This window comes from Echiichthys vipera (assembly GCF_963691815.1).
Source record: "Echiichthys vipera genome assembly, chromosome: 1".
In the NCBI taxonomy this organism is placed as follows: Eukaryota; Metazoa; Chordata; class Actinopteri; order Perciformes; family Trachinidae; genus Echiichthys; species Echiichthys vipera.
The window spans coordinates 39286942-39299443 of record NC_139826.1 but is presented as its reverse complement, the minus strand read 5'-3'; the positions used below and the strand labels follow the sequence as shown (position 1 = coordinate 39299443).

The following is a 12502-nucleotide window of genomic DNA, read 5'->3' as shown; positions in this document are numbered from 1 at the left end:
TTTTTGTGGTGGTTTTGCATCTATTTTTAGCCATTTTGCATCTTTTTGTGGTGGTTTTGAATCTATTTTTAGTCATTTTGCATCTTTTTGTGGTGGTTTTGCATCTATTTTTAGTCATTTAACATCTTTTTGTGGTGGTTTTGCATCTATTTTTAGTCATTTTGCATCTTTTTGTGGTGGTTTTGCATCTATTTTTAGTCATTTAACATCTTTTTGTGGTGGTTTTGCATCTATTTTTAGTCATTTTGCATCTTTTTGTGGTGGTTTTGCATCTATTTTTAGTCATTTTGCATATTTTTGTGGTGGTTTTGAATCTATTTTTAGCCATTTTGCATCTTTTTGTGGTGGTTTTGCATCTATTTCTAATAATTTTGCATCTTTTTGTGGTGGTTTTGCATCTATTTTTAGTCATTTAACATCTTTTTGTGGTGGTTTTGCATCTATTTTTAGTCATTTTGCATCTTTTTGTGGTGGTTTTGCATCTATTTTTAGTCATTTTGCATATTTTTGTGGTGGTTTTGAATCTATTTTTAGCCATTTTGCATCTTTTTGTGGTGGTTTTGCATCTATTTCTAATAATTTTGCATCTTTTTGTGGTGGTTTTGCATCTATTTTTAGTCATTTTGCATCTTTTTGTGGTGTTTTGCATCTATTTTTAGTCATTTTGCATCTTTTTGTGGTGGTTTTGCATCTATTTTTAGTCATTTTGTATATTTTTGTGGTGGTTTTGAATCTATTTTTAGCCATTTTGCATCTTTTTGTGGTGGTTTTGCATCTATTTTTAGTCATTTTGCATCTTTTTGTGGTGGTTTTGCATCTATTTTTAGTCATTTTGCATCTTTTTGTGATGGTTTTGCATCTATTTTCTAAACATTTGACCTTTCTATGTCATCATTTTGTTTCTCTGTGGTCTTTTTGGATCTATTTTAAATCATATTGTTTGTTCGTCATTTTTTCTCTACGTGGTTGTTTTGAGTCCGTTTTCATTCTTCAGATCTCCTTTAGCTCGTTTTGCATCCCTTTAGTTATTTCTTGTCTGTTTCTGGTTATTTCTTGACATTTGTCTGTACTTATGATCGTTCAGCATCTCTTATTATGTCTTATTTTGTGTTTTCTTCATAAACATTTTATAAATCGGGGCCTCTGAGCCTGTGCCCTGTAGGCTCGCTCAGTAATACATCCACGATCATGCTGCCTACATGTGTGTGTTGGCAGCGTTAACATGGAAAAAGTTGATCTACAGGAGAGTAAATATGTGAAAGCGACACAGACAGCTGAAAGCCTCACTGCATTATGTTCCATTATTTGTTATTTACCACCTGGTGCCTGAATTTTGTGTTTTCTTTTACATAAATAAAGACATTTCCACCATAAACGGATGCAGGAAAGGCACAGAGTAGTTGTTAATTCACCAGAACACAGGAAATTAAGTGTTTGATGCTCAAACTGTGTCTAATGAAACCTACAGTGCAGGACGCCCTTGGCTACAGCGACAGACTCATCAGCTCCCAAGGCAATGAATCAAACACTTTTTATGAATCTTTTTTTAGTCAGAGGTACATTAAAACAAAATTCAAACAAATAAAAAAATAGTGCTGTAAATCTGCACGACATAAACGAACACAAGTACACAGATGACGTGTAAATGAAGAACACTGGACTGCTGCAGGAGAACATGCTCGATATCAGGCGCTGTGGACGCTGCAGGTTCAGTCGTGGAGTTCGCTGTTCGTGGCTTGTTACGGTGAAAGGCGGCTGCAGGTGCAAACTGCGTGATATAGGTCGACCTAAAGGAGAAGGAAAGTGCGGTAATGTCAGCGTTGTATATGTAAGCAGTAATAAAGAGTGAATTAATTTCATCTAGACCTCTATAACAACGTTGAGCCTGCGTCGTTGAGTGTGAGGCTTCTGCGTCAGGACACTGGAGTCATTTTAGGATAGTTTTCCATTTGCACTTGAGTCCACTTTTGTAACAAGGTCGTTGTTTTCAGGCCCACGTGTTTGTTGGTTCGTGTCACAGCCCGGCTCTGAGGCTGGATTACAAAAGGGGACACACAAGCGAACAAGTGGATGGGAGGAATCTGTGAAGTGGGAGTGAAATTGTGCTGTAAAAGCTTAGAAAAAGGAACCAGAAGCCAGACACAGGGGTGTGCGGTGTTTGTGGAGATCTGCCGGCCGCTGATTACTCCCAATAGACGTCTGCGGCCGCGGAGAGAGACAACATACGAACAGCAAAGTCTCCGAGCAGAAGGGCCGTCACAGTCAGCAGCACATCGCAACGAGACGACGAGAGTCTGCAGCCATGTTAGCGCTGTCAGGCTGCACTCAGGCACAGTGCGTTTCACTCCTGGGAAGCACATTAATGGGTTAAATGAAACTATTGAATAAAGTCATTCATACATTAAATGAATTAGCTCATTGAGACTCATGAAATGTTATATAAATATGAACCATGAAGTCCAAACACATGAGCTCATAGTGGATACGCAGCCTAAACTACACCAAAAAAGTCCATTCTGACATTTTCTGTCTGCAGAAATATTGTATATGCAGGATCTTTGGGTGATGCATTGATTAATTATTGCAAACTTCTTCACATCTACATACGATGCAGCACTTCTGATGGAAACTGTTATAGATTTTACAGTCTAATAAACACACAGGCTCGTTGAACTTTCATTGCAAACCTTTAAATCAGTGCAGCGTGGCAATGATGCCGTCCGTCTTTAGGCCCCCAGACGTCACCGTGTGCACAAATGAAAAGCTCCATGAGGCTTCACCAGCTCAATGCTCTCACACACGAGGGTGAAAGGAGTTTTTATTTGTAGCTGGCATTATCATATCGGCACAAACACCAAAAAATACACTTAGTTATTTATTATACTTTTACTTATCAAGCATTGACTACGACTTCTTATCACTCTAGTACTTTTTATCAGACTCCTGGTGTGAAAGTCTCTGACTTTGCAACAAACAGACGTTTAAAATCTGAGGAGCATTAAAAAAAAGGATGAAAAAATAAAACTCAAACTCTAACTACACGGAGCTCAGATTCAGTTTTCACGGCTGCAGCTCACTAAAGTCACACAGGCGATGGTCAAAGTCCACCTGACGCTCTCTGAACAAGTCGTCCAACAGATCTTTTCAGACCAAACGTGTCAGCAAATTTAGATGATTAATGATTTTGATTTTTTTTTTAACCTACAGTACTGTCATAACTTTCGCCACTATAATGGTGAAATAAAGTTTTTTTTATTATTATTATTATTATGATTCTCCAAGTCCATACAGTCAATGATAATACACATCATACTCATTCAGCCATCTGCAAATGTACAATTGTAGGTGTCCCAGACATAAACATTTGGCCTTCACTCCTCCAGTAACTATACTTCTCCCTGTCGGGGTCACGGGGTGCTGGAGCCGATCCCAGCTGACATCGGGCGTGAGGCGGGGTACACCCTGGACAGGACGCCAGTCTATCACAGGACACATAGAGACGAACAGAGACAGACAACCATTCACACCTACGGGTGATTTAGAGTCATCAATGAACCCAACACCTACACGTCTTTGGACTGTGGGAGGAAACCGGAGAACCCGGAGAACACCCACGCAGACACGGGGACAACATGCAAACTCCACACAGAAGGGCCCCAGCAGGGATACAAACCTGTCACCGTCTTGCTGTGAGGCGAGAAAAAGAACTTAATAAAGTAACATGTTGGGGTAAACCTTAGTGACACCCAAAGCTCTCTGCAGAGGGAGCATAAAATAAAACAAGGACACAAAAATCCACTTTAGATGGTGAGTGACGGTCGTGTTGGTGGGACATACGTTAACCATACTTTCCATCTTAAAAATATCATCATAGATAATGTTGATCCATTCCTCCACGGTGGCTTTCCCCGGTTTTAACACCTCCTAGTAAAAGCTTTACTGCTCAGATCCCAAATAAGTATTTAACATTAGAAGAAGAATCTGAAAAATGCTTTGCAAAACTTTATAAACTGTAAAATGAAGTTTTTATACAGTTTCATTTCTAATCTGAAACATTTTATTTAATACAAACATGTATAAAAAGTCCCTTTTGTGCAGAAATAAAGTTTCAATAGCGTCGATTAGCAAATGTGCACGGTGAGAAAACTGTCCACGTTCACATCACAGTAAACCATGAAACTGGAAGCAGACAACAACAGTGCGCGTGAGCCCGGTGTCCGACAGGATGTCCTCATTACCCGAGCGTGTCCCGGTGACCTCCGCTGAACTCCAGCACGCTCGCAGCGCTCATGCGTTGGAAATACGTCACACTGAGCCCAGACTCTGCACCCGTCACCGGCATGGAAACACTTCACCGTTGAGATTTTGGACTTTTTTGTATTGGCTCCGGTTTTTTCCAGAGTTTGTGGCACTCGGGAAGATTTCGGCGTCGTTCTGCAGCAGCACGCCGCCGGTGTATCGGGGCTTGATGTCAACTTAATTGGCACTATGAGAACAACATCCCTGTTTTTGTGTAACCTTTATCCTCTGCTCCACACACACACACATACACACACACACACACACGTGGAAGCTGCTGTGTGTATTTGTGCCATTCCTATCCAGAGTGTGTGAGAGGGTTATAATAACGCGTTCCTCACATCCATGGACGAGCGTGTAATTACTGTGATTCTCGCCCCAAAGTGATTCATTTAATCCTGTTTGAACGCAGTTTTTCAAAAGAAAACTTACCATTTTCTTTATTCATCGTCTCTGTTCTTGTAAAATAAGAAGAACAAAGTTTTTAAAGCACCTCTCTGAATTCAGAAGAGCGTGATAAATACCAGGATCCATCGATCCGCACATATTCATGCGTTAGAATAACTCCTGCTTCCCCTGGGAAACTCTGATTGTTTCTCTTATTGGGCCCACACAAGTTATTTATGAACAAAGTTGTGTTTTTGTTTAAAGGTCATTAATTCACCAACATTTTTTAATAAGGCTTCTCTCTTCTCCTGTCTCTGCACATTTGCCTGGCTTTGTGAATATTAGATTAATAGCAATTTCAGGGCGGCAGCAGGCAGCTTTAATTAGCACAGTTTATATGTTGAAGGTCCTGATCAATGCGGCGGCGTGCTGGAGCTTCAGGTTTATGTGGAGCTTGTTTCACAGCGTGCTAACAGAGCAGAGAAAGGTTAGATACCCTGCTAACGCCGAGCTGTCTTTTTTAAGCCTGTCTGCCCGTGTCCTCCATTGATTGGACGAGCACAGACATCATGTTTCTCTGCAGGGATGCCGTCGGTGGTGACCGTCTCTCTCCTCCATAATACATGTGCGTGTTTGCTGCGTCTCTGCCATCAGATTCTACTGCAGTGGCGGACTTATAATGAATTTAAAAGATGAACCCTGAGCAGGAGCGGTTTCCCCTGGAGCGGAGCTGCAGGAGGGCAAGATGGCGCTGTCAGTCAAGATGTTCCCAAAACTCCCAAACTCCAAAGTGCAGAGTCAGGACAGCTGAGCAGGCCGTCTCATGAAGAATACAAGAAGCACCTGCAGAGAATGAAACGCCTGTTCTGAGCGCAGGCAGAGAGCTCGACTCGCTGCAGAGAAACAAAACACGTTCAGGAAAACCTCTTCATGGTGGAGGAGCAGAGAAACCACAGAGTGTTCACTTTTGAGACGCTGGAATCAGAGGATTCTGACATTTTCTCTGTAAAAAATGAGTCTGAACGGTCTGTCAAGTATCAATTTATCGACTCATCTCTGCAGCAGTAATGTTCGTATCATTATCACGACATTATCCACAGGGTTTGTGGCAGTTTTCACAAATTTGGCACTGATTTATTTTATTATTACTGTTATTTCCGAGTGTCTTGTCTTTGTCAGAGGGGCAGATTTTTTTTCTCAGCAGACGCTTTGAACACCAGACTCAAATAAAAAGAAGTAGCAGTCTATAGCAGTGTGAACACACTCCTGAAACACATGGGACAATGAGAAATGCACGTCTGTAAAGGGGAGACACAGAGAAGGTCAGAGGTCACAGGACAGGAGAGTTTAGTCTGACTTTAGAGAGTTATTTCTTGCAGGACGTGTCGGTATCACTAACTAAGCAACTAAACTAATCCATGACATCTGTGGTTTTAAATTGTGTGTGTGTGTGTGTGTGTGTGTGTGTGTGTGTGTGTGTGTGTGTGTGTGTGTGTGTGCGTGTGCGTGTGCGTGTGTGCTCCAGGGGGACGACTGCTCCATCAGCTGTCCTGCCGGCCTGTACGGGATCAACTGCACCTCCTCGTGCTCCTGTCACCACGAGATCTCCTGCTCGCACATCGACGGCTCGTGCACCTGCAGAGAAGGTGGTGTTCAGAGATCCTCCATCACACTGTTACAGATCATTCATGTGTCACGCTTTCATCCTGAGCTACAAGTTTCCTTTTGGAAACACAGTAAATCCCCTGAACAGTGGTGGAAGAGGTACTCACAACCTTTACTTAGTTAGTCCTGCGTTCTTAAATGAAGCCATTTGAGACGTTTAGAGGCAAAATGTCTGTTTTTTTGAATAATTAATTATTTAACCTTTATTTAAGCAGATAAATAACTCATTGAGATCAGGATCAATTTCACAAAGGCGACCTGGCGAAGAAGGCAGCGACACACGGCATGAAACTATTACAATTTACAAACAATGAGTTAACAGAGAACAACGGTTTACAAAGTGCAAACTGATTTACAGGTGACGTGCAGAATCTTGAGCATGGATAACAAATCAGAAACACAGGCACGGCCCAGTATCCCGTATTTTATCTTTTAAAATCTATTTTCAAGTCATTTTGGAGACAGTTCCATGAGGTGGGAGCAGCAAAACTAAACGCTCTTTACCCAAGCTCAGCGCGGACACAAGGCGCAGAAACAAGGCGCAGACACGAGGTCTCAGACACGAGGCGCAGACACGAGGCGCAGAAACGAGGGGCAGACACGAGGCGCAGACACCAGGCGCAGACACCAGGCGCAGAAACGAGGCGCAGACACACGGCGCAGACACGAGGTCTCAGACACGAGGCGCAGACACGAGGTCTCAGACACGAGGCGCAGAAACGAGGCGCAGACACGCGGCGCAGACACGAGGCGCAGACACGAGGCGCAGACACGAGGCGCAGACACGAGGCGCAGAAACGAGGCGCAGAAACGAGGCGCAGACACACGGCGCTGACACACGGCGCAGACACGAGGCGCAGACACAAGGTCTCAGACACGCGGCACAGACACGAGGCGCAGACACACGGCGCAGAAACGAGGCGCAGACACACGGCGCAGACACGAGGCGGAGACACAAGGCACAGAAACAAGGCGCAGACACGAGGCGCAGACACGAGACACAAGGCGCAGTAACAAGGCGCAGACACTTCTCCCCCTCTCTCTAAGGGAGACTCCAGACCCGTCCTGAGGAAACACATTTCAGACGCTTGTGCCCGCGTCCTCGTTCTTGCGGACATGACTAAGCTAAACAACATGGTTGTTTTTTTCCCGCTGCTTTAGAAACTTCACGTGTGTTCACGTCAGGAGTGACTTTGATCTTTTCTTTATCTCTCGTCTCAACAACACAAAGTCAGTACATGGGTCTTTAATCATTTTTGCTTTTGTTATTGAGTAAACATTCAGGTTTCTTCCCTCCTCTAAAGTCACCCATCAAACTCCCGACTGACCTAAAGATGTAAAAGTTCCCACCTTCAAGATCTCCAGAACTTTCTCTTTGTTCTTTGTTCTCCACATCTCCCTCTTAATTTCCCTCAATATCAGCATCCTTTAATATTTATGCGCCACTGAACCTCATGGGTAATTAAAGTGGAGAGACATCTGAGGCGGCGTGCAGGACCAGGGGCCCAGGGCTCTGCTGGAACAAGTGGGTGCCCGCCCGCCGTCACCCTGTGAACCCTCATTTCCTTTTCCTTTCAGAGCTACGGAGGGGAAAAGTTCAGGCTGATTAAAGAGCTTTTTCAAACAAGTGCTGGTCACGTAAACATCTGATCATGTGCGGACTTGAGCATGCTATCAGGACTGTTTACCGCGAGGCGTAAGGAGTCACAAGTTCAGGCACATCAGAAGCATGTCTGACACATTTACAGTGAAAGCAGGAAGAGGGAACATGAGGACACTCACTCGTGCATAATTATATCCATAATTCTAAGGATCAGTGTTTCAGCTCGTGTGCCTTCTGCAGTAATAAGTGAGAAAATAAATGAGGTAAAGTACAGAAAAGCACGTCATTCATCCCCGACTGATGCCTCCAACACCAACGTGTCCACAGTCTTTTATGTCTCAGGCAGGATTGATATGCAGCAAACGTGCAGGCCGGATGTGAACCAGGTTAGCCCCGACGCCACCAGGGCGCCAAGCGTTTAAACCCCGGCCAAACACAACGAGCAAACGTCACAGACGGGAAAAAAAAATGAAGAAACCTACATTAAGATAAAGCTATGAGATGAGAAAATCATATAAATGTACTTTAAGCTTCCTCAATTTCACCATTAGCTTCATTCATGACAATACCTTCCAAAAAAAGATTTGATATTTAATATTATTACTAATTATTACTACTATTATGAATGAGTCCTGACCCCGAGTGAAGGAGTTCAGGTACCTCGGGATCTTGTTCACGAGTGAGGGGACGATGGAGCGTGAGTTTGGCCGGAGAATCGGAGCAGCGGGGGCGGAGCTGCAGTCGCTCTACCGCACCGTTGTGACGAAAAGAGAGCTGAGGAAGGCCAAGCTCTGGATCTACCGCTCAGTCCTGGTTCCTACCCTCACCTGTGGTCATGAAAGCTGGGTCAGGACCCAAAGAACCAGGTCGCGGGTACAAGCGTGTGAAATGTGTTTCCTCAGGAGGGGGTCTGGAGTCTCCCTTAGAGAGAGGGGGAGAAGTTCAGCATCCGTGAGGAACTCGGAGTAGAGCCGCTGCTCCTTTGCGTTGGAAGGAGCCAGTTGAGGTGGTTCAGGATCATCTGGTAAGGATGAACCCTGGGCGCCTCCCTAGGGAGGTGTTCCAGGCACGTCCAGCTGGGAGGAGGCCTCGGGGAAGACCCAGGACCAGGTGGAGAGATTAGATCTCCACACTGGCCTGGGAACGCCTCAGGATCCCCCAGTTAGAGCTGGTTAATGTGGCCCGGGAAAGGGAAGTTTGGGGTCCCTGCTAAAGCTGCTGCCCCCGAGACCTGACCAGGGATAAGAGGCTGAAGATGAGATGAGATGAGATCATTTTCTATATAGTTTTGTCACATTTATATATAGTTATATATAAATCTTTGTATCTTATTTCAAGTTCACTTTTGTTTCTAAAGCACAGTTAAAAAGACCTGTAACAATCATCACAAGTGCTTCACAGAGCAGAGACAAAAACAAAACGAACGCTTGAACAAGAGACAAGAAACCAGGAAGTGTAGAGGCGTCATCTATCTTTATGTTCAGTCTGCGGTAAAGACGGACCACAGGAGTCGATCGCATCTAAGAAATAATAAAAAACACATTTTAAAAGAAAGAAAAACACTAAGTTATGCCCACGTCCTGTCTGATTACATGGAGGGGCGATTTATTACCCATAATGCAACCTGGGGATGCTTTGGCTTCCCTTTCATGGAGCGGTCTGCATCTTTATGTACAGTCGATGAACAAAACTGTGGAAAAAACCAGAGTTCCTGCTCATGAAATACAGCAGACTCATAGAAAGTGCTTCAGTGGCTGATGGCTGTTTGGACCGTGTCTCCGTGCAGGTTGGCAGGGCGTGGACTGCTCCATCCCCTGCTCCAGTGGTGCGTGGGGACTGAGCTGCAATCAAACATGTGAGTGTACCAACGGGGCGGCCTGCGACCCCGTCAACGGGACCTGCACGTGCTCTCCGGGCTGGAGAGACGAGCTCTGCGACCTACCCTGTCACGTAAGTGCTTCTCTACTGTTCCTGTCTGTAGAGTCACAGGTTCACTCATTCATTTAATGATCCATCTCTACTGTTCCTGTCTGTAGAGTTACAGCTTCACTTATTCATTTAATGATCCATCTCTACTGTTCCTGTCTGTAGAGTTACAGGTTCACTTATTCATTTAATGATCCATCTCTACTGTTCCTGTCTGTAGAGTTACAGGTTCACTTATTCATTTAATGATCCATCTCTACTGTTCCTGTCTGTAGAGTTACAGGTTCACTCATTCATTTAATGATCCATCTCTACTGTTCCTGTCTGTAGAGTTACAGGTTCACTTATTCATTTAATGATCCATCTCTACTGTTCCTGTCTGTAGAGTTACAGGTTCACTCATTCATTTAATGATCCATCTCTACTGTTCCTGTCTGTAGAGTTACAGGTTCACTCATTCATTTAATGATCCATCTCTACTGTTCCTGTCTGTAGAGTTACAGGTTCACTTATTCATTTAATGATCCATCTCTACTGTTCCTGTCTGTAGAGTTACAGGTTCACTTATTCATTTAATGATCCATCTCTACTGTTCCTGTCTGTAGAGTTACAGGTTCACTCATTCATTTAATGATCCATCTCTACTGTTCCTGTCTGTAGAGTCACAGGTTCACTCATTCATTTAATGATCCATCTCTACTGTTCCTGTCTGTAGAGTTACAGGTTCACTTATTCATTTAATGATCCATCTCTACTGTTCCTGTCTGTAGAGTCACAGGTTCACTCATTCATTTAATGATCCATCTCTACTGTTCCTGTCTGTAGAGTTACAGGTTCACTTATTCATTTAATGATCCATCTCTACTGCTCCTGTCTGTAGAGTCACAGGTTCACTTATTCATTTAATGATCCATCTCTACTGTTCCTGTCTGTAGAGTTACAGGTTCACTCATTCATTTAATGATCCATCTCTACTGTTCCTGTCTGTAGAGTCACAGGTTCACTTATTCATTTAATGATCCATCTCTACTGTTCCTGTCTGTAGAGTTACAGGTTCACTCATTCATTTAATGATCCATCTCTACTGTTCCTGTCTGTAGAGTTACAGGTTCACTTATTCATTTAATGATCCATCTCTACTGTTCCTGTCTGTAGAGTTACAGGTTCACTCATTCATTTAATGATCCATCTCTACTGTTCCTGTCTGTAGAGTCACAGGTTCACTTATTCATTTAATGATCCATCTCTACTGTTCCTGTCTGTAGAGTCACAGGTTCACTTATTCATTTAATGATCCATCTCTACTGTTCCTGTCTGTAGAGTTACAGCTTCACTTATTCATTTAATGATCCATCTCTACTGTTCCTGTCTGTAGAGTTACAGGTTCACTTATTCATTTAATGATCCATCTCTACTGTTCCTGTCTGTAGAGTTACAGGTTCACTTATTCATTTAATGATCCATCTCTACTGTTCCTGTCTGTAGAGTTACAGGTTCACTCATTCATTTAATGATCCATCTCTACTGTTCCTGTCTGTAGAGTTACAGGTTCACTTATTCATTTAATGATCCATCTCTACTGTTCCTGTCTGTAGAGTTACAGGTTCACTCATTCATTTAATGATCCATCTCTACTGTTCCTGCCTGTAGAGTTACAGGTTCACTCATTCATTTAATGATCCATCTCTACTGTTCCTGTCTGTAGAGTTACAGGTTCACTTATTCATTTAATGATCCATCTCTACTGTTCCTGTCTGTAGAGTTACAGGTTCACTTATTCATTTAATGATCCATCTCTACTGTTCCTGTCTGTAGAGTTACAGGTTCACTCATTCATTTAATGATCCATCTCTACTGTTCCTGTCTGTAGAGTCACAGGTTCACTCATTCATTTAATGATCCATCTCTACTGTTCCTGTCTGTAGAGTTACAGGTTCACTTATTCATTTAATGATCCATCTCTACTGTTCCTGTCTGTAGAGTCACAGGTTCACTTATTCATTTAATGATCCATCTCTACTGCTCCTGTCTGTAGAGTCACAGGTTCACTTATTCATTTAATGATCCATCTCTACTGTTCCTGTCTGTAGAGTTACAGGTTCACTCATTCATTTAATGATCCATCTCTACTGTTCCTGTCTGTAGAGTCACAGGTTCACTTATTCATTTAATGATCCATCTCTACTGTTCCTGTCTGTAGAGTTACAGGTTCACTCATTCATTTAATGATCCATCTCTACTGTTCCTGTCTGTAGAGTTACAGGTTCACTTATTCATTTAATGATCCATCTCTACTGTTCCTGTCTGTAGAGTTACAGGTTCACTCATTCATTTAATGATCCATCTCTACTGTTCCTGTCTGTAGAGTCACAGGTTCACTTATTCATTTAATGATCCATCTCTACTGTTCCTGTCTGTAGAGTCACAGGTTCACTTATTCATTTAATGATCCATCTCTACTGTTCCTGTCTGTAGAGTCACAGGTTCACTTATTCATTTAATGATCCATCTCTACTGTTCCTGTCTGTAGAGTTACAGGTTCACTTATTCATTTAATGATCCATCTCTACTGTTCCTGTCTGTAGAGTCACAGGTTCACTCATTCATTTAATGATCCATCTC

The 12502-nt window shown here is 43.0% G+C and overlaps 1 protein-coding gene across 1 annotated transcript in view; it reads left to right on the top strand.

Annotated features, from left to right (window-relative positions):
- LOC310945504 (multiple epidermal growth factor-like domains protein 10) overlaps positions 1–12502 on the top strand; it is a gene marked incomplete at its 3' end in the record, with an annotated part of 145325 nt that overhangs the window by 82926 nt on the left and 49897 nt on the right. Inside the window, exons 8-9 of the mRNA XM_083911617.1 lie at positions 6212–6332; positions 9741–9904. Coding sequence (XP_083767743.1) covers positions 6212–6332; positions 9741–9904 — 285 coding nt within the window. The remainder of the gene's footprint in view (positions 1–6211; positions 6333–9740; positions 9905–12502) is intronic.